At 37.1% G+C, this 24,109-nt stretch overlaps 1 protein-coding gene across 1 annotated transcript; it reads right to left on the bottom strand.

Moving 5' to 3' along the window:
- Nucleotides 1-5,814: 5,814 nt before the first annotated feature.
- On the bottom strand, nt 5,815-16,560 carry LOC132544691 (uncharacterized). The gene is made up of 3 exons (XM_060208323.1): nt 16,507-16,560; nt 10,707-10,774; nt 5,815-6,802 (listed from the first exon to the last, which is right to left on the bottom strand). The coding sequence occupies exon 3, from the start codon at nt 6,777-6,779 to the stop codon at nt 5,853-5,855; it is 927 nt and encodes a 308-aa protein (XP_060064306.1). The 5' UTR covers nt 6,780-6,802; nt 10,707-10,774; nt 16,507-16,560; the 3' UTR covers nt 5,815-5,852.
- Between the last annotated feature and the right edge of the window lie 7,549 nt (nt 16,561-24,109).

The following is a 24,109-nucleotide window of genomic DNA, read 5'->3' as shown; positions in this document are numbered from 1 at the left end:
CTAGTGAACGTAAGTCAGTAAGAACATACAGATTTGTAACTTATTTGTATATATTTTGTATTTTATGAAATGTTCCTTAATGAAATAAATTATTGATTTCAGAAATGTGTTTTTTTAATATTCAGAATACGATTAACTCGGTGTACCTTGGTATTTGAAGGTAAAATGTTGAAGTTTCTAGATAATATCTAAGTCTTTCGTGCCCACGACATATTTAAGTTCGATGTGTTTTATGTGTTCCTGCTGCTGTCTTCTATCAGCGATGGCCGCCGACAAGAACCTGACAAAAAGATACGAGTTTTCATGACTTGTACAAATCTTTGTGTAAAGGCACTGTATGAAAATTCAAATATTTGTGTACCATAGGAAAGTGTACCACGACACATGAAGTATTTTGAAAAATTTTTGTGTACTATAGGTAAGTGTATCTGTACAATTAGGTATGACAATTAAATTACTTCGTGTCCTACGTTGTATGAAAAGATTATAAACAACATTGCATATGCCCACAGCGGGTAGATGGATTTGAACTTTCTCTACTATGGTAAACTTTTGCATGGTACTAAAACTAGCCTTGCAAGCTCATCACCTTTTTGTACCGCGATACACCTTTTCCAATCTTATTTCATACCGTACTAGATGACACAAATGTGTAACTCTGTAGAAAAGCATCGGAATGATGTACAACCAGCCGTTATGACAAGGTATGACCCTGCATACAGAATCCCTTGTTACAGGGTCAAAACAAGTCGACAATTTCATTAATCACTGAAAAAAATATTTAGTTAGAACTGCGTGAGTATTGGGGCTCTCATAGGGTCCCTAAAGAGTTAAAAGGAAATCAGCATATTTCCAATGTATTAACATCTGATCACAGTCCATCGGTGTTTTCATAACGATGGGATAATATTTGGTACTGTGATATACATATAATGTCTATGTTTACATATTTCATACACAAAGAGTGTTGCACAGCTCTATCGGCGTAATTGAAACAAAAAACCACAGGAACATGTAACAACGATGTTGCCGAAGGCTTATGTAATATTATTTGTTTCTGTGGTCTTGTGTAGTATACACATCACCAGAACACTGACGTGTAGAATACTATGTTTCTCGTGACTAATGGTAGCCTGTGTCTCTCGAGGCTCGTGACGTATAAATACGTTTCTGAGAGTTTGTGATGTATAGTGTGTTTCTAAGAGTTTGTGTAGTATACCATGTTTCTGTGGGCTTGTATAGTATACTCTACTTCTGGAGGCTGGTGTATTATGACATGTTTCTGGCTGTTTGTATGCAATGCTACATGTGTTACATATATTGCGTGCGTTAAAAGGCCGCTGTTTGTGATGACAGCTTTATCAGGGTAAACTTAGTAATCTTTTAGTCTAATGAATATTTGGCCGTTCTTTTGGTACATAGAAACGCAAAAGCCACCAGATGATTTTATCTGTTACTGTACACAAAGAAATTAACTTGAATATTTGTGTACCATGCGAAATTGTACCATCGTACAAGAAGAATATAAATTCGGCAGGTACCTGTCGGCCATCGAAATTGCCAGATTACCGATCCATTGTGCTTTCCTTAATTTCACCAGTACTCTTCAAGTTGATAACTTATTTACTTTATATCCAGCTATCTATGTAATATATCGCTGGTAATTTTGTCGTCAAATTAATCTGCCTTCAGCTTTATAAACAGATCTGTATACAAGAATGGACGAGTTATTTCCCTTAGACAAGCATCGGACATACGTGAAGTCTGTTTAATGGATATATAGGGTCAGGGTCTGAACGATGTAAGGAGCCAGTTTGAATTTTGTCGTTAATATATTAACTGAGCCAAAGCACAAATTAAGATGACAAAAGATGAGAAATTTTCAGTTCGTCTTTTTATCTTGGAGGGTATATACAAACGTACCCTCTGACGAGTCAATTTGATTGTGATATCTGGAGATAAAAACGCATAACACGAATCATGACGGAGGTTAAAAAATGTGTTTTCGGTGGAAGGAGAGAGGGGGAGTCCCGCTTTGAGTTGTGGCAAATGTTAAAAATCTTATGATGTATATCTTTCACATCCTAACACCGGCTGCGTGACTTACACGTCCCAATACTTTTCATCATTATCGAGTGATGTCTTGCAGGAAGGAAGATGCAGATTCATATCAACCTATGTACACCCATTTCTTAAAATGCAAAAATTACGAGCAGCATGCTTACGAAAATATTTGAAATATTTCTACAGATTTTTGTAGTCAGGATAGTAGTGGTACGTCATGTCGTCACAGTAGTATGATGTATGTATTCAGACACGGTTAACAGAATGACAATGTGAAATATCGAGATATGGCTGAGGTAGGATTAATTTGTTCCGCAATACGTTATTTGCCAAGTATATCCCATGTTAAATGGCTCTTAACTGCCATGTGATACTAATGTTCATGTATATGTATGTGAAAATGATCAAAAAACATATTTGATAAACAAAACGACACCTTTACACACAACTGAATAGATACGTATCCAGCAAATTCGTTATTATACAGTAGCATGGCCTCTGGATTGGTTATCAATCGTCCCAGCTGTACATTAAATGGAAACAACTCTGTCATCTCCAAATGGAAGTTTTGAAACAGAGCAAATATTAAGTAGAGAGAGAATAATATGACACCGTTAGAGCAATACTGTTATAAATTAACAAAATCCTAAGACACTTGAGAGTCCATGTAATTCCATTTCGGCTTTAAGTATCTAAAACTTAATCTAATACACAGTGACGCAGAGTGATAACTTCTCTGATATTTTAACAGTATATTATATTCAACATGACTACAAACCATATCTTATGAGAACAGAACAAACCAGAGGTCTTTAGTCATTTCTCAAAATCTTACGATTTTTATCAAAAGAAATACACATGAAAAATAAAATTTGTGTAATTCATTTGGTGGATTTAGATGTACATACTACAGTGTTATTATATTCCATGTTTGACTGAATAACACTTCAGGATAAACTACCAGAACCAAAAGTGAAACCAGCTTGTCATCATCCCTATTTTCAGAGATGGTGTTACGTAAAGGATGCATCTGTTCAGGCGTCCGCCAATAAACCACACCTGTTCAGAGTGTGCACTCTACTTTTTGAGCACCGAATCTAAACGCTACACTTTATTAAAGTGAAATATTGAAGACGTCTCGCTCCCGCTGGAAATTCTACAAAATGCCTTCACATTATCAATATGCAAACAGCCATTCATTCTAAGAAAGACAACTCTTACCATATTATATAATGTTTTTAAACTTAACAGCAAGATACATCAATACAAAACCTTGATAAATCGACGACTATTTGCTTTGAAACTGAATGCAACAAATCAATTACTATAACATTGCCAAGCAGACAGGTACAACGTGCCAACAGTGTCCAGTTGGAACCCGTATAACGACAAGTGAGGAAACCCAGTTCAAAATCACCATGTTTATCTATACAAAGTATAACATTGGCTTATTTTCAACATCGACCACTTAAATTCATACCGGTACAGTAACAAACGGACCGAATGTCTTAAATACCTACCACCTCCAGTTCATACCTGTACAGTAACAAGTGGAACGAACGTCTTCAACACCTACCACATACAGTTCACACCTGTACCATACCAAACGGACCGCGTGTCTTAAACACATAAAACATACAGTTCACACCTGTACATTAACAAACGGACCGCGGGTCTTACACAACTACGACCTACACTTCACACCTGTACATTAACAAACGGACCGCGTGTCTTAAACACCTACCACATACAGTTCACACCTGTACACTAACAAACGGAACGAGTGTCTTAAACACCTATCAACTACACTTCACACCTGTATAGTAACAAAAGGAACTAATGTCTTAAACACTACCACCTACCGTTCACACCTGTATAGTAACAAAATGAACGAATGTCTTAAACACTACCACCTACAGTTCACACCTGTGTAGTAACAAACGGAACGAATGTCTTAAACACTACCACCTACAGTTCACACCTGTATAGTAACCAACGGAAAGAGTGTCTTAAACACTACCACCTACACTTCACACCTGTACACTAACAAATGGAACGATTTTCTTAAACACCAATCAACTACACTTCACACCTGTATAGTAACAAACAGAACAAGTGTCTTCAACACTACCACCTACACTTCACACCTGTACACTAACAAATGGAACGATTTTCTTAAACACCTATCAACTACACTTCACACCTGTATAGTAACAAACGGAACGAGTGCTTAAACACCTACCACCTACACTTAGTATATGTAAGTAACAAACGGAACGAGTGTCTTAAACACCTACCAACTACACTTAATACATGTAAGTAACAAACGGAACGGGTGTCTTAAACACCTAAAACCTACAGTTCACACCTATATAACGGGCATCTTAAACACCAAAGCCTAAAAATCATACATCAAGGAAAAGTACACTCATAATGTCAATCAATAAGACCACTGTAGTACAAACGTCAACAGAGAAACAACCCCGATTATTATATGATATTCAGTTTCTGTTTTGATATGGTGATATATATCAATGAATTGTCGTGACTTTAAATCATGGCGTTATTCAGTAGTGAGATATTGAAAGCTACGAGTATTAAAAAACGTTGTACTTCTTAATCATTTCAAATATGAATACAATATTGATAAGTATTTTCGATTCTTTGCATCTGTTAGTGTGAATGCTTTTATTAAAGTACTGTAGACAATAGTATAATTATATTTAGGCAGACAAAATGAAACAGTGAATACCTAACTCAGCTTTAACTAGATGTCATTCAGATTTCAAAAACACTTTATGTAGTCTGTAAGATGTGCAGAAGATGTCCAAGAAATATTCCACCTGGTATTCAAAGAATAATCAGCAATGGGATATGTTATACATACTGTACAACAAATATTGTACCATAAAGTTGATTTAATCGATATCGGGAAAATATGTCCTACTTTCTTTGTAGTCAATACAAAGTATAAGTTTAAGTGTGCTGTCATTGTACGCCAACGTTAAGAGATTTACATCAATAGCTGTCATCAGTTTTCTTATCACGTAAATTGGTTAATCAAAGCACTTAAACGCGTTAAAAATTGCAATATAATTTCTAACTATTTCTTATATCTCTGATTTAGCATAGTGTTTGTCATCTCGAGTCTCTCCTTGTTATCTAACACATGTAGTAGCTGTAGTTTTGTTGGGGAGTACAGCTACAGCAATATCAATACACCTTATTTCTTACTGAACAAGATAACTTTTTCATATACCGTCATATTCTGATGTGCACTTGAAATGTCAGTCATATGTACATATATCGTTAATATTCCAATGAACGCAGGGGCGGAATGTTTACTTAATCCTACTTTTATAAGGAAATCGTTAAATACACGCCTGAACACGGAATAAAGATTTCTCGGGGTGCAGCAGTTGTGAAATATACATTCTTTTTTTAACTGTAATTATGGAGTGATTATATTAGTTTTGTGTGTGTGTGTTTGTATGTGTGTGGGTGTGCGTGTGCGTGTGCGTGCGTGCGTGCGTTAAATGTAAAAGAAATGAGTTGATGCGACTTGTAAATGCTATCGCGTTTTGATAAAATATGTTTTTTGCACAAAATGAAAATTTAAAAGGACCATGCTTTTAAAGAATTATTGATTGGGGTATTTTGAATATTACCGGCATGATAACATGTGGAAGATCATGATCTATACAACTTTTTTAACCTTCGGTGTGATGGTGTTACATAGTTATTTTATCACACGATCAAACATCGTTAAGGAACAAATAAAACAGGTCCTAATAGTTAAACCTATCCTCCAAAGCATAACTGGGGACATTGTTTTCCGAATGTCTCTGAGCTGGGTCATCTTCTTCACTTTCATGAGTTTCGTAAAGGTCATATGACACCATACCAATAACAATAATATTTTTCAAAGAGAATATTGAGATTCCGTGACTCATTCCGTGCCATACAACCATTCGAGTGATCAGAAGTGGAAGGTTTACCATGAATGCCAGCAACACTTTATGTAGAATTACCATTTTTTCCGATAGTTTTTTATGCCCAAAATTCGTTTTCGCAAGAGTTATCAGTGGAATTGTCGGCAACAGAAAGTTAATGCAAGCAATTCCTATAATAGTGTCATCCAAACTCGGTAGAATATTTGCACGTGCTTCTTCGTCGAATAAAATCTCCATGCTGTCTACACAATCTAAAATGTCGAATATGACTGTACCGGTCAGTTCATCAATATACTTACGCCTACCAGAACCTGGCTTAGCATCGTGAAGCGTGGTGAGCAAAATCAGGAAAACTATTCCAGCTAATGCAATTGTTGTTTTCAGTGTGTTTTCTCCAAAGAAATCATTTTCATCCAACTTGTGTGAAAAGTCTTTAAATGCATAAGCCACTTTGAAACATAAAACTGATGCATATACAAACCAGGTAACAACTCCGACACGTGTGTGTATTTCAAGATCTTCGGTGTCTTCTTCTTCAGACGACTTCTGTCGTTGGTGAAATCTGTAGCCGAAATAAAAGGAGATGATAAGAAGGATGAGGACGACAATGTCGGCAGCCGCCCATCCTGCCCAACTTAGGTTTTTGTAGGTGACTAGGTAGTAGTCTAGGCCGGCCGCCTGTAGCAGAAGGATCAGGACACATATCAGCCTAGTAGGCAGGTGCTTCACGGACCGGCAACACTTGATAAACGGGGACGCCATATTGGATTTCCACCCGCAGAAAACTGAAATATAACCATACCAATTGAGTTTATAGGTCTAGAAAAAAAACAGTTCATTCAAAATCCGAAATCATAATATATAGATATACATTTATATATATATATATATTGATCGCGATCTGTTAGTATGGGTATGTCAATTAATTTTGAACTAACGCGTTAAGGAGTAACAATTTTAAATAAAGAATGTATTTACCTCCTCGTTGCTGGACAATCAGTACTATTTTAGCAGTTAGTGATAATGCACAGCTTATATGTATGCTGAAGATAATTCACCAATCATGCAAATAAAATGAAATGTCACCAGATCATGTGAAATGTAATGCCAACACTTTCCCCCGATTTAGAGAAATGGTATATGTTCAGTCTTGTTTGTTGCTCATTCTTAACCCTGGAGATCGTGTATGCAATTCGTCAAAATGTCATTTCGTTTTACTCTTTACTACTACGTGTTGAGCTTGGGGATTTTATTTAATTCTGAACAATTTTGAATAATGTTTCCTTTGAACAATTTTCATATGTTAAATATGGCCACTTTTCGTGCCGTATCAAAAAAAACAATAATAGGCCTAAAATGTTTTGTCGATCATGTTTGTGTGCTCAGCACTTTCTGGAAATATCACTGCAAAAAGCAACGAACAAATTCCAGCTTGATAGTCTGGTATTTCAATCTTCATCGTTCACTGTCTACTCGGACAACAATTAAGATTTGGATTTCTAGAATTCATGCACGACTGTAGCGTTACTGATTTCTAACAGTCACAAAACCAGAAATGCTACCAACCTTCAATATTCGTGCACCGAAGGTCACTACCAGACTTGTTTTGTTAAAATACCTAATGTAACAGCATCTGGTATAAAATTGAATAATAAAACCACAGACACTTCGCTCGCTGATGCAAATATACATATATATATATATGTATATACATTAGGACATAAGTTAGGTACCACCTAAACCTTAGGTTGGACTTAATTTTATTCGTATTATTTTAAAGATACTCATGTCAACTCAAAAGGACATAAAGGCATGATATATGCATCTAACGAAACTATACAGCCAAAAATTTACAAGAACTAAAACGCTGTATCATTTTGAAAGACGTACTTTAAAAAGGCAATCCCAAAGTCTAGAAAAAGAGTTTGTCTTTAAGGAGTATGAACCTCATGTTTGACCGGAAGTAGGGAAATAATTCAGAATAGAATAAATTTCAACATAACATCATGGACTTTAACATTTGATATACTGAGTTACCAATATGTTTTATGACGTGGAGCGCTCAATATGACATTCTGTAATTATTTTCATGGGAAGCAAATTTTATGAAAACATAATTGACGTTGTGATTCGGTTTTTAGCGTTAACAAGTCCAACGGGCTTCCGATGGTAAGATACTACTCTTGGGTATAACTCAGTTTTGAACAGAATTCAGCCAACTCTTGCATGGATTATCAACACAAATCACATATTTGAAATACCTGAATGCTTTCTTGGTAATTTACTTCTCTTGAATTTTAAATTCAATTTCAGTATGTTTCTTGATCTTTATTTTTTCAAAAATGACATTTGGGTGAAAATTGCAAGAAGAAGAAGTACATCGATACTTTCGTTTGTTGTATGACAAGTTTTCTTTTAAAGTCTAGTGAAAGAAGTTCAGAACTTTGTCAAATAAAAACTTTAAGCATTTTTGTCAAATTTACGTATTCCTGTTGCCATTTATATTTACGACTGTCAATTCAAATTGAAAATTAGCAATTTTGGATTATTTTTGGTTATTATTCCAGTGGCATTCTATTGGATTTTAAAGAAAACGAAGTCCGCCATCAAATTCGAACATTTCCAAAAAACCATCCCCACAACTGGTGTTAAATTAAAAACAAAATCAAACAACATACATCTCTAACGAACTTTTATAAAAAGATTTCTCATCAAAACACCAAAATCTTGATAAGAAAGATTGGCTAATAAAACAAGTTCTATTGGGTATGAAAATGTCAATATCGGGATAGCCACCATGCTCCTGTTATAATATATGTCCTTCGTCTCCTTAAATTGACTATACGCTTGACTTGTTCTGAGGAAACCCCTGTCTCTTCTGAACCAGTGAATCCGCAATTCTTCACTTGTTTGGCATTTCGGATCCCGAGCATTGACACTTTTTGTCTGAAATAGACCTACACATACTCAGGTGGATGCATGTTGGATGATGTCACAGGCAACGGGAGCGACTCTATCACTTGCGCTTTCTGGCAATGGACGGATATCGAATGTTTAAGATCGAAGGATCTGATCGCGGTACATCTGCCCATTTAAAGTTCCATCAGGCATAAGGAAACGAAGAGTACAGTTTTGGGAAAAGAATCTATAAACAGTAGCAGCACCACCATGAAATTGATGTCTAATAGTATGCTGTATTTTTTTAGTCTCCAAACACGGAGCCTATCGTCTGTGTCACTAAGTAAAACGCGACTTTCATCAGACCACTGGACTCTTCACTATTCCATATTCCATACCCGGCGATCACATCCAACTTGCAGACTTGCTTGCTTGTGCCTTCCAGTCATCAGAGGATGTTTTATTTGTCGGTGGAAGCGAAGTCGCTTATTGTTCAACGTCTGTTGTCGGTACGCCGACTAACGTGAACATAGACGTTCCACTGTCCTCAGAGCCTGTTAGCAGTGGTGACTGGGGTTCGCCTTGCCTGTCTATCTTCTCTTTGTGTAGTCTTTCGAGATCTGCCAGACCTGGGATATTCGTAAAACACGTCCAATTTGGCTCAGACGCCGCATTAATTGCGAATTGTAGCTACATGCCTGTATGTCATACCAACTTGAACCATTAATTCCAGATTATTGCCATCTTTCAGCATTTCTCAACGTTTGAAATGTAGCATTTTCCAGTACTACACATGCAAACGCTGTTTCACGTGGCAAAGCAAACTTTGTTTTGTTAGAGTACGGGGTTCCCCAGTTTAATCCGCGTTATCGCTGAGATGGGTGTATTAAAAGGAGAGGCTTTCAAGGAGTACAGCAAGGTTTAGTTTTTCATAAAAGGAATAATCAGTTTTATTAACACTTTCTTACTGACATTGATGGTAAGCGAAAGGTACATAACTCCACAATTGTCGTTTTAGGGTATATCAGTTAAAGACTGTAACTTTAAAACTCCGAAGAGTTGTATATATCATTGTCAGGATAAATTATCTATGGCTCGGGTCTGTAACTTCAAGAAAAGTACACAATTCCGACCACAAAACACTGAAAATACCCAAATATCGTTTGGTCGGACACAAACTCGTAGCCCGATTCATCGGAAATATCTTATTGAGCTGGGCTAGCCGACACCCTGTTGGAGGAAACATGAGTTAAAAAAAAGATAAGATGGAGGGGTGCACTTATCCAATCATTAAAATCATCACTTAAATCATAGTATGTTTTTTTTATAAATGGTAGTTCATTTGACAATCGTAAGTACAAACGCTTGTTCTAATCAATCAAATTCCTATGTACATTCTAGAAGTTTTATCAATTAAAACAGTCTTCCACTACATATATGGTTGTACCATTGCACCATTGTATTGTGTAAAAAATAATTTCTCGTAAAGCATGCATACAGGTAAGATGATTCATGTTCCAATTAGCACAAACATGTGTCATTTCAAACCAAATTGTATTACGTAAGTATTCGATAACCAAATAACATAAGACAAACATTTGCATTATTACACAACATGTGAAATTATGATATATGAATTTCATTGGAAATGTCTCAATTACTGCATCATGTATTTATCTTTATCCTATTCCGTAGGTTACATATATATTACAATTAGCATAATTATGTCAAACATAGGTAAATAACCGTGATCAAAACACCACGTGACTGAAAATACAAGGGTGTACTTACTTAAGAATAGCTAGACATTCTCGTCTGTGTGTGATGTTTCATACAACTCTTAAGCTCCTCGAAACGATCTACAAAGAGTAAAACAGTTCTACTACAATACATACCATCTCTATACCACCATCTCTCAAGTGAGTCAACACAGTGTATATGTTTTGTACAGTTGCCCGTTCTCTATATAGCTCGCATCTTACATTAGTATCACATAACACTGTCAATAAGTTACTATTCTTGTCCATTTCCACTAACAAATGTGATGTGCTGGAATCATATTTCACACCATAAATCATGATTCGAGTATTCAATACATCTCCGAAATCAATACAAACATTAAGTCGTACTTTGGTGATTAAGGTAAATATTTAGAGCGCTTCATCAGGCTTCACTAAGTTGACGTATACCTCTAACAAAGTCACACATGAATTATACATGAAAGATTATGTGATGTGATAAGGAAGCAAGGGATTTTGGTAATTTATTTGAAATAAGAGAACATATCATAGAATTGTAATGCTGTAATACTATAACATACACGTAAACCCATTTAATTAATGATATCAGTGGTGTCATAAAAAAACAGCAATCTCTTTTTATACAGTATCGATTGAACACAATAATATGTAATTCCCTAAGGAACTATCTGGGTCATGATGTACATTGTGCTCCTACAACTTTTCTCCGTCGTTTTTGTCCTTTTGACTAACCATTAATGTTATATATTGGAACACAATCAATTCACTATGCATTTGTAGCAACAACAGAAAATGCCTCGTTAAAATACTTGGAATAGAGATTACATTTAAGTCAGGTCAACTACATCAGATACCCAGACTTAAGAACATCCCTTAATTCCTTGATTCAATTGCATCTTACAAAGGAAACCTTGATTCCTCATAAAAGGACACATTTATTCTATCATACCCCACATAAAAGCACGCCCTGATTCTATCATACCCCACATAAAAGCACGCCATGATTCTATCATACCCCACATAACAGCACGCCATGATTCTATCATACCCCACATAACAGCACACCATGATTCTATCATACTCCACAAAAGCACACCCTCATTCTATCATACCCCACATAAAAGCACATCCTGATTCTATCATACCCCACATAAAAGCACGCCCTGATTCTATCATACCCCACATAAAAGCACGCCCTGATTCTATCATACTCCACACAACAGCACACCATGATTCTATCATACCCCCACATAAAAGCACGCCATGATTCTATCATACTCCACAAAAGCACACCCTCATTCTATCATACCCCACATAAAGGCACGCCATGATTCTATCATACCCCACATAAAAGCACACCCTGATTCTATCATACTCCACACAACAGCACACCTTGATTCTGTCATACCCCACATAAAAGCACACCCTGATTCTGTCATACCCCACATAACAGCACGCCATGATTCTATCATACCTCATATAACAGCACGCCATGATTCTATCATACCTCACATAACAGCACGCCATGATTCTATCATACCTCACATAACAGCACGCCATGATTCTATCATACCTCACATAACAGCACACCATAAATCCATTAAACTACATAGATCTCTTCCAAAAAGGAAAAGTTAATGAAAATATGAAGACGTTATAAACACGAAACACAATTATACTGAACGAATTTTATATAAACTACCTGATATCGAATCGAATTGAATTTGGAATCTGTTAATTAAATCGCATTAATTTCTGCTGGGAAATGCAGTCTTATGTACTGATGTTTAATGCATGGTTTTACTTCCGTCGGGTTTATCGGCTAAAATTCACGAGGGAATTACATTGGAATGTATTATTGATGCTTGCAGTGAGGAGGATAATCAAAAACGTTTGAAGATTATTAATTGCATTATAACAGAGCACTTGGCGTATTCTGATTAATATTCGACCTTAATTATGCATGTCTTTGTTGTTATATTAATTCAAATAGTGGAACGGTTCAGAATATAACAGTACATGGTTGGCCTTGTTCTAAAAACATCTGATATATGAATAATGTATAATGACTTTACGATCACTCGGAATTTCCTCAGTCGGTTCCTCGGCTTCAAAATTTAGACTCCTAGCATCACTGAAGAGTTCTAAATGAACGAAACAGTTTAGTTCATTGTTGGACATCACTCTAAATTTGTATCAAAATGTGTTGTTCATGTATGTCTCATGTACAATCGTTATGGAAATAAACATGTTCAATTTCAATAATGCACAAGTCTTTTACTTCATATCTATACTACTTTACTATCTTCCTAGTAATACTATTCGCTTGTGCAGAAGGTGGAACAATCTAATTTGTTTGTTATTCGATTATCCAGTATAGATATTTCTTTTAATTGTTTTTGTCAAATCAGCTTTTTCACAACCATGGGTATTAATATCAGCAAATTACGATACATCTGTTGTAGCATATATGATGAGAACACTTCGCTTTAATTTGGTGCAACCAGAACACCTCGATTTAATTTGGTGCGACCAGAACACCTCGCTTTAATTTGGTGCGACCAGAACACCTCGATTTAATTTGGTGCGACCAGAACACCTCGCTTTAATTTGGTGCGACCAGAACACCTTGATTTAATTTGGTGCAATCAGAACATCTCGTTTTAATTTGGTGCGACCAGAACACCTCGCTTTAATTTGGTGCGACCAGAACACCTTGATTTAATTTGGTGCAATCAGAACATCTCGTTTTAATTTGGTACCATCAGAACATCTCGTTTTAATTTGGCGCGATCAGAACATTTGATAGAAGACGGATAGAAAAAAACATGGGCGAGAAGGGTAGATAACTTTGTTATGCAATGTGTAAGTATATGCATGGGTATATAAAGATAGGTAAACAAATAAATGACAAAGTACATGTAGGCGATACTTATATAAATTACATACATTTATGTTACTAACATTGCAAAAATATGTGTTTTATGTGCTGTGTATATATTGGTAAACCTCCAAGACTCTAGTGTAGCTGGAACTTCTTTTATCTGTCATATAATTGACGTTATGAATATCAGAGATCAAAGAGGGGTAGAGAACATTTGCTCTATAATACAAGTCTGCCGTGATTCTGTGATCCTAATTCATGATTTTTTTTTTTTTTTTTTTTTTTTTTTTTGGGGGGGGGGGGGGGGGGGTGGATTTCACAGAAGTTTAACAATGACAAGTACCTTTTGAATGCATTACAAAAAACTATGATTCAACAACAGTTACCAAAAATGACATTGAACCTAAAGTTATCGGAAAATTATGAGGACTACCCGTACCAAATTTTACCCGAAGTGTCCTTCGTAACTAGACTAGATGTACGTCATAAGGAGAGCAGTCTGTGAGCAACTATTAAAGTGTTCGACCTGATATAGCATCATACTGTCTCTTTATGTAAGCTATTATTTTTGTACAATGCTGCAATTCTATTCCAGGGTTTAATTAGCATCGAAGTTGTCCTCCGCGAGTCGCAACCACTGCCGGTACTCGCCGTAACGTTCTTTCACATTTGTGCGGTGAGACAGCCATAACGTTCTTTCACCTTTGTGCGGTGAGACAGCCGTAACGTTATTTCACCTTTGTGTGGTGAGACAGCAGTAACGTTATTTCACCTTTGTGTGGTGAGACAGCAGTAACGTTATTTCACCTTTGTGTGGTGAGACAGCCGTAACGTCGGTTCTGGAACCGACTAAAATTGTCCTGTATAACAAAACTAACAGACGAAACAGTTTATAGTTAATGCATAAACAACAAACTGGTGGGAAATAGAATCATCTTGTAGCATTATGAAAATAGCATCTATATATCAAAGAAACTTAAAGAACACGTAGATATAAGCATTTACGCTTTCATCTCTGAATCTTCGTGATACTTAATTACCTAAATACATTGTTACTAGGCAGTACTCTATGACGTCATATAAACCTAAATTACAGTCTGTATTTTATACTACAGGAATTAATCTAACATCAGTTTTATTTTTTGATCTGTTTGGAAGAGATTAATGTGTTTTTGTTCAGGTCAGAATATTGTATGGACGGGGTTTTCAGGTTCATCACATTATAACTTGCACCAGCTGTGTGTAGTGTGAAGTTCTGTGTTAAAGCCTTGCAAACATTTGAGCCAGTATCTTTTCCAGCATCCTTTTTATAAATACCAAGGGCAATCTGACTATAAATTTAAGGTCAAAACGTTAAAAAATGAAGTTATGTTAATGTTTTTTCCTATAAACTACAACGTCACTAAATCATCGTGTTGTGATAATGCTGCATTGTAAATTACATCATAATGTGCTCGCTCTCTGCACGCGCCTCAGTATAACGCCCTTACGCGAGACATTAGAAAAGCAAATGTATAGTGTAAATTGACTGTTTAAATCTTTCCCGGGAAGATAATTGATTCATTCAGCTGGCGGGTGTCTCGTTATAACAAAATCGAGCTTTATCACACGAGCATTGTTAGTATGTAGCAGTTGTTTTAGATACTATATGTTAGCGACCCGATTAAGCCTTGTATATTTATTATCAACAACAAAGAATTTATCTCTCTGTGTGTGTAGATGTAGTTTTTGAACCACCATTCCGTTCCATAGCATCAAAAAAAATATTAATTTTCAAAACAACTGCAGGTGGTGTAAATAAGACATTTGGTTATTATCACATTAACATATTTTAGTGCGTTTAGCACTTTCTCTCCGAGAAACGCGAGGAATTACGTTTTATAGTAATGCTGAGTTATTAACCCGTCACTCCAGGCGCATGACTATCCGTGGTAAACTCGACAGCCGGCCCGAAAACCACATGTTTGTCGTCTCCAACGAAAGTACGTATACCGATAACACTACATTGAATCTAGTGATGAAACGTGCACGCGTTAAGAATTTTTTAAAGTGCTATGTTTACCTTTGCCCTCTATTGACACAATTCACATACCTTCAGCTCTTCGGATGGTCTGTAGGCGATTTTAGTGCTAACATCTTCTCAAAGAGTTCGGGTCTTCTGAAGTGGAAGAGCGGCAAAGTGCTTGGGAAGCCCTAATTTAATATGTATTAAAAACCAGGTCTATCTAAAGGACTGGGACATATGTACGACTGTAAAGATAGCGTGATGAAACAACCAAAGGACACACACACACAGTCCTGATCTACCCACCTCATTATTAATGTACAGTGTTCCGAATATAGCTTTAAGAGTACGCAGTGAAGCGCACAGTGAAGGACGAACTCGAGCTTTCTTACAATGCTACAACCACGTGTAAAATATATTCAATACCCTTGTCGGGTATCCTGTTCTAATCCGCCAACATTACATGTAGATTTGAGGAAAACTTCTCTAGGTCAGAGCACGTCGCCAGAACGCTGACTTTTGTCGGTGAGACGATATCCGAAAACGTGAGGAGTCACGGAGACGGCGAACCTGTCAATCAATTCGGATCAGAATGGGGGATCTGTTAACTTACACTTGTGTTGAGTATTAGGTTACAGGCCGTGATTTACCAGAACACCTTGTCGTCCATATTTAGTTTATATCCATTAGTGTACTTTTCATTAAACGAACTGCAATTTAGAATTACAATTACATTGTCAAATACATGTGTTTACTATAGTCACACGGGTCTTAAACTGTTTTAAAGCATACACATGCAAATTACAATTGTATATTTACAGCGTATACATGATTGTGAGACATGATCTATCTATTCTGAGCTATAATATCACATCCTACACGGCCATGTTCACTCAAAACGCATGCACGGCTGAAAAAGAATATTAACTCCAGTTTACAAACCTTTGACTGGATGTCAGGTGGATCCGTCTGTGTTACTGACGCCCGCTCGTAACACTGAGTAGATCTACACCATGTGTACAAGTCCGGCGGCACCTACATACCGGGAGATCAAGTAAGACTGAATCTTGTTTGACAATGCATTTGTTATAGGGCGGTCCTCTGATCGATCGACTTCAGGACAATCATCAATAGTGCCTCATTGAAAATTTTTATTGAAAACGTGCGTTATAGATTTACACAAACTAACAATGCTACAGTAGTATTTTTGTAAAGTCATTAGTGTACGGTTTATTTATAGTACATCTGTCGTGTTACCCTGGTAACTTGACTGGTACTAATCATTTACTAACATAACAGGTAATACCACCGTTATGGTAGTAAACATCTGTCATATCAATTAACTAAAAAATGACCTCCACTCTTAAAAAGCACCCAACTCTTCACAAAGCAAAGTGACCTCCACTCGTGAGAGATGGATCAGTATGCTGTATTATATACCCCTTTATTTGTATTTTTCACGGCTAAGTGACAACTCGGTCATTATGATGAAGGATCCCACATAGCGTGACGTTAAGCTAGTCTGTAAGCCACTGATAAACTTACATAGTAGTATAATCTGGGGCTCGTAACCTTTAAGTGGATTATCGTACAAAAATACACATAACATAAACAAAGTAATCAAAGACTCATATATTCTACACACTTAATTTTTAGCTAAATCTGTTAGAGTCCTTGGGCTCAAGATGGTTTATATTTCGACAGTGGTCAAGAGTGACCTTTGACCTTCAGGCCCAGAACGTGTTGCTATAATCACCAATGATAATCAGGTGTAGTACTCAAAAGATGTTATTTTGTAGTGTGACTAGAAACTACATTTGTACATATGTAAGGAGATTCATTGTGTAAGGACAAGATTTTATCTCGACAGTGGCCATGTGTGACCTTTTAACTTGACCGATGACCACCAAAATGTAGACTGGTGTGGAACATACTGGCGTTATTCAATGTCAAGAATATATACATGTATAAGACATCTGATGCGCGAGGTTTTTATTTTAAAAGTCGTCAAGAGTCAGATTTAACCTTGACTAATGACCACAAAATTTTATTCCGGCGGATGTTGTGATACTATGATGGGAAGAAAAACTCTATCTGTGTAAACACATGCGATACCTTGTACACAAGTTATGCATGCACGAACGCACAATGTTGTTAAAGCACACACCCTCGCAATGCAAATGGGTGTGTAAAAATAGTATCAGATACAAAGGAGTAAAAACAGAATGAACCACATCATATCGCTATTTCTCCTATGATTCATCAGTGGTGATATGGCCCAAGTTTGCTAAAAGATTATAAGATGACACACAAGTGAATAGCTCATTTTAAAAATTTAGAGTTAGATACTGTTGTATTTAAACTTCAACATACAACTGTTTCGTCCTCCTAGAACTCGTCAGTGATGCTAGGGGCCTAAAATTTGCAGCCTATGAGGCGGCCAAGGCAAATCCAAAGTGATCGAAAGACAAGTCAAAATCAAGACGGGGAGACAGCATCTCCATAATTTTCATATTTCGGATAATTTTGGAACACCGTAATGTACATGTATGTATTCTACCTTGGAGGCGACCGAGGACAATCGGGGAAATAAATGACAAAATATAGATGCAGGAGTTCACTAGCTCCGTTGCTATGCTCTTCAGCGAGTATCGTGTAGCATCATTTCATATAAACCAGTGTAATGTAACCTATTGTGACGTCGATAGACGTAGATCAAATGACGACACACAGGTTTCGTCACACGTCAAGATGGAGATCATCAATCATATATACGTAAACAAATTCCAATTCGTTTAATAGATAAAATCAGCCAGTCAAATACGTCATTTGAAAAAATATGTTCCCGTTCCATATTCGATAATGCCAACAACAATGGCACCCGATCTTATTTGAATTAAGTACTGCAAGAAAAGATGTATGCTTTCTGATTCTGATTTTGAACTGGATACATGAAATACGAATTGTAGTTTGTATACTTATATATGTTACCGAAAGATGTCACATGAAATTGATTTACATACACACCTACGGCGTTTTAAGCTGATATCACATTTATTTGACCTAGATTTAAGTGGACAGATCTCTCACTTTCATAGTGGGCGAAAAGTGTGTGAATTTAGTCGGACACTCACAGTGGGCGAAATGTGTTTGAATTTAGTCTGGCACTCACAGTGGGCGAAAGGTGTGTGAATTTAGTCTGACACTAACAGTGGGCGAAAGGTGTGTGGATTTAGTCTGGCATTCACAGTGGGCGAAATGTGTTTGAATTTAGTCTGGCACTCACAGTGGGCGAAAGGTGTGTGGATTTAGTCTGGCATTCACAGTGGGCGAAATGTGTTTGAATTTAGTCTGGCACTCACAGTGGGCGAAAGGTGTGTGGATTTAGTCTGACACCCACGGTGGGCGAAAAGTGTGTGAATTTAGTCTGGCACTCACAGTTGGCGAAAAGTGTGTGAATTTAGTCGGACACTCACAGTGGGCGAAATGTGTTTGAATTTAGTCTGGCACTCACAGTGGGCGAAAAGTGTGTGAATTTAGTCGGACACTCACAGTGGGCGAAATGTGTTTGAATTTAGTCTGGCACTCACAGTGGGCGAGAAGTGTGTGAATTTAGTCGGACACTTACAGTGGGCGAAAAGTGTGTGAATTTAGTCGGACACTAATAGTGGGCGAAAGGTGTTTGGATTAAGTCTGATACTAACATTGGGCGAAAGGTGTGTGAATTTTGTCTGACACTAACAGTGGGCGAAAGGTGTGTGAATTTAGCCTGACATTCACAGTAGGCGAAAGGTGTGTGGATTTAGTCTGACACTAACAGTGGGCGAAAAATGTGTGAATGTAGTCTGTAGTATTTTAAGTCGTGTTTTCCTTGCAGCTAATTTATATGTGAAAAAAGATAAACAGCATTTGGCGGCATACCGGTGGTGAATTTTTGTCAGATATTTGGTATTTCCCCAAAATGGTGAACTTATGTTTATGATACGAGCTCTCATTCCCCAAAAATGATAGTAACGGGACCATGTGCTATCGATGTGGAGTAAAACCATACCAGATTAACGGAATCTGGAACCACAATGCAGACTAAAGGAGCCTAGAACCACAATATCAGATTGATTATGTTAGAACCACAATATCAGACGGATTAAGTTATAACCACAATATCAGACGGATTAAGTTATAACCACAATAACAGACTGATTAAGTTATAACCACAATAACAGACTGATTAAGTTATAACCACAATATCAGACGGATTAAGTTAGAACTACAATATCAGACGGATTAAGTTATAACCACAATATCAGACTGGTTAAGTTATAACCACAGTATCAGGCGGATTAAGTTATAACCACAATATCAGACTAACTTTAGTTGGAACCACATCACCAGATTAACTTTAGTTAGAACCACATCAACAGATTAATTGACGCTTGTGCCACAGCACCAGACTAACTTATTAACACCAGACCGACTGAAGCTAGAACCACAACACCAGATTAACTGAAGCTAGAATCACATCACCAGATTAACTAAAGCTAGAACCACAACACCAGATTAACTGACGCTAGAACCACAACACCAGATTAACTAAAGCTAGAACCACAACACCAGATTAACTGAAGCAAGAACAACAGCACTAACTGAAGCTAGAAACACATCACCAGATTAACTGACGCTAGAACCACAACACCAGATTAACTGACGCTAGAACCACAATACCAGACTCACTGAAGCTAGAACAACAACACCAGATTAACTGAAGCTAGAATCACAACACCAGATTAACTGACGCTAGAACCACAATACCAGACTCACTGAAGCTAGAACAACAACACCAGACTAACTGAATCTAGAACAAGAACACCAGATTAACTGACGCTAGAACCACAACACCAGATTAACTGAAGCAAGAACAACAGCACCAGATTAACTGACGCTAGAACCACAACACCAGACTAACTGAATCTAGAACCACAACACCAGATTAACTAAAGCTAGAACCACAACACCAGACTAACTGAATCTAGAACAAGAACACCAGATTAACTGACGCTAGAACCACAACACCAGATTAACTAAAGCTAGAACCATAACACCAGATTAACTGACGCTAGAACCACAACACCAGACTAACTGACGCTAGAACCAAAACACCAGATTAACTAAAGCTAGAAACACAACACCAGATTAACTGAAGCAAGAACAACAACACCAGATTAACTGAAGCTAGAATCACAACACCAGATTAACTGACGCTAGAACCACAACACCAGACTAACTAGAACAACAACACCAGACTAACTGAATCTAGAACCACAACACCAGATTAACTAAAGCTACAACCATAACACCAGACTAACTGAATCTAGAACCACAACACCAGATTAACTAAAGCTAGAACCACAACACCAGATTAACTGAAGCAAGAACAACAACACCAGATTAACTAAAGCTAGAACCACAACACCAGATTAACTGAAGCAAGAACAACAACACCAGACTAACTGACGCTAGAACCACAACACCAGATTAACTGAAGCTAGAACCACAACACCAGACTATCTGAAGCTAGAACCACAACACCAGACTATCTGAAGCTAAAACCACAACACCAGATTAACTGAAGCTAGAACCACAACACCAGATTAACTAAAGCTAGAACCACAACACCAGATTAACTAAAGCTAGAACCACAACACCAGATTAACTGACGCTAGAACCACAACACCAGACTAACTGACGCTAGAACCACAACACCAGATTAACTAAAGCTAGAACCACAACACCAGATTAACTGAAGCAAGAACCACAACACCAGATTAACTGAAGCTAGAACCACAACACCAGATTAACTAAAGCTAGAACCACAACACCAGATTAACTGACGCTAGAACCACAATACCAGACTCACTGAAGCTAGAACCACAACACCAGACTAACTGACGCTAGAACCACAACACCAGATTAACTGAAGCTAGAACCACAACACCAGATTAACTGAAGCAAGAACCACAACACCAGATTAACTGAAGCTAGAACCACAACATCAGATTAACTGAAGCAAGAACCACGCTTATGTAAGATTTCAATGCCTAAATAAAATTAGAAAATCTTTCATGTGAGTAAATGGGATAGCAAGTTCTCGTGGGCTGCTACGTTATCAGGAATATATAAAGACAATTCTCCTCTTGACTTTCAGACAATTTTACGAGAATTTGTAACGTCCCATCGTCCGTTCTAAATGGCAATAACGATATGGAACATTTGACATGGTATATTGCTTTGGAGATTTAAAAAAAACAGTTTTAAAATGGCTGTCATCGTATTTTTCCGTAATACAAGTAATCGGCATTCCGTCTGATTTTATCAAACAGCCAGACTCGTGGTAAATGATTAAATCGCAACAGGAAAGCTCCTAAATAGATATAGCTATCAGGACATTGGTGGCATGGAAAATAGCGTTGATAAATGTGTAAAATATAAACTTCCTTCTAACTACTGATGTCGGCAATACAAATAATAGCATGTCTATGATGTTTTTGATAGATGTAGGCAGTCTCAGAAAACAATGGTAACATTGTAGTGCATTTCTACTGTCTACCATTTCTCCTTGTCATCTGATACGAAAGCAGAGAAAATTTACTATGCAGTCTATGTGAGGTTCATAAGGAACTCATGCTTTTAAAGGGTTCTCCAGTTGCGTGTATTGTTCGTCTTGTTTGCCCATTCTGCTGTAAATAGTCTCAGTTCTGAATGTTTTGATACTGTATCTACCAGCCACGAAAAGACGGGGGATTTTGTTATTGTAAATAACATGGCATATCGATTGAGGTTTCATTGATATGCTACAGGTCGCAGACTACACACAAGAAGAAAAACAAACGGGTCAAAATTGGGTCATGCAGTTTGAAGTCATATGGATCTGAAAACATGTTCAAGGTGGACTTAACCCGGTTCCTTTACAATAGTTTCTAGATATTGTGGGTTTACAACTTGTTATTAAATTTCTTTCGATGAAGCCAGTAGTTACAGTGTCTTCATTGGCTCTGTTGTATCGAGTCTGACGTTTTGGATATCAACCGAGATGTTCTCTCCATGATGGATTGTAGGATCATATAAAATATTTCTAGTACAGAGAGTCAATTTCTGATAGGTATTACACAAAATATTATGGTTGTGGAAATGATGCATAGTGTAAGCACGTTGTTTCTAACTATCATACATGTTTTAAGAGGCTACTGTTTCCTCCAATACCGTAACCAGCCCTCGTGCGGGTTGAGAACTGCTTGCGTCTTTTTTTTTAAAGGTGACATTGCAGAGGACATCTAGAAATAAAAAAGTGTGACATGGAAAGTATTTTTCATATATTTTATGATGTTCACTTCTAGAAGCTGTAGACGCCAGCAAATATTGTATAAAAGGGCATTAAGTAAAAAGTGTATACTTATATATGAATTATCTCCCGGTTAATAAGTATATCTATTGATCAATTAACTTGCCACCAGTATAAATACTACAATGAGTTTTACAGCACTTCATCAAAACGACATGTACACTACCCAGCCAGTCTGTATTGCCGTGGCTGTGTCTGTCCTCTGGCAACACACATCTCTAGATCTATAACTACTGTGGCATGCGACTGATATGTCCAAGCGTATGTTGGTCAGTGATGTAGCCAATAGCAATAAACACAGTAAAGTAACAAACTCTTAATTTTCATCCTTAATGCAGTTATTTTTTATCATGATCTTTACTGCTCGATTGAGGACTGGGACCATTTTTAATTCCAAAGATGATGCCTGTACTAAAAAACACTTGAAGACTTACTTTCAACCTAAACCAAACAAACAACAGAGACTAAACAGAGACTAATACGATGTCGAAGTCACGTCTACACTTATTCAGATTTCCATGTATACCAAGGTCTACATCATGTGACCGGGTATACATATGCATACTAAACAACACGTGACCGTGTACCAATGAGTGTACTTCATGTGACCTTGTACTAGTGCCTACATGAAATCAATTTTAGGATATAACTTTACATACGAATATGTTCCATAAGTATAGATGTGAACCAATTGTATACCAGATCAACATCATCACGTGACAGTGTACCAGTCTGGACACCAAATAAATATCATCACGTGATAATATACACTACTTGATATAAACACCGAGTAATGAAAAATATTCTGCCACCTCTTGGGTTAGAACTAGCGACACTTCGGTGTTTAGCTGAACACTCTACCGCCCGACGGATTGGAAATTCCCACTACCCAAGAACGTGTTAGTTTATCAACACGTGAAACGAAGAAATATCGTCATATGACTGCGAACAAATGTGTATGGTTACGTGTTATACGCAAAGTAAATAGGTGTATTATTGATGTCAAAATCTGTTTGCCGAGCATCGACAACTATATAGCGCAATGAGGCACTTAGTTCTCCATAGACATCCATTAGCAATATTTGCATTATTTAGAAGCTATATTGAGTGTTTATGTCTATAACATTATTGGGACCCTAACGTAATCCA

This window comes from Ylistrum balloti, unplaced genomic scaffold, assembly GCF_031769215.1.
Source record: "Ylistrum balloti isolate Yb309-2 unplaced genomic scaffold, AGI_CSIRO_Ybal_v1 Utg369806, whole genome shotgun sequence".
Taxonomy (NCBI): domain Eukaryota; kingdom Metazoa; phylum Mollusca; class Bivalvia; order Pectinida; family Pectinidae; genus Ylistrum; species Ylistrum balloti.
The sequence above is the reverse complement of the archived record's forward strand: the minus strand, read 5'-3'. Positions and strand labels throughout refer to the sequence as shown.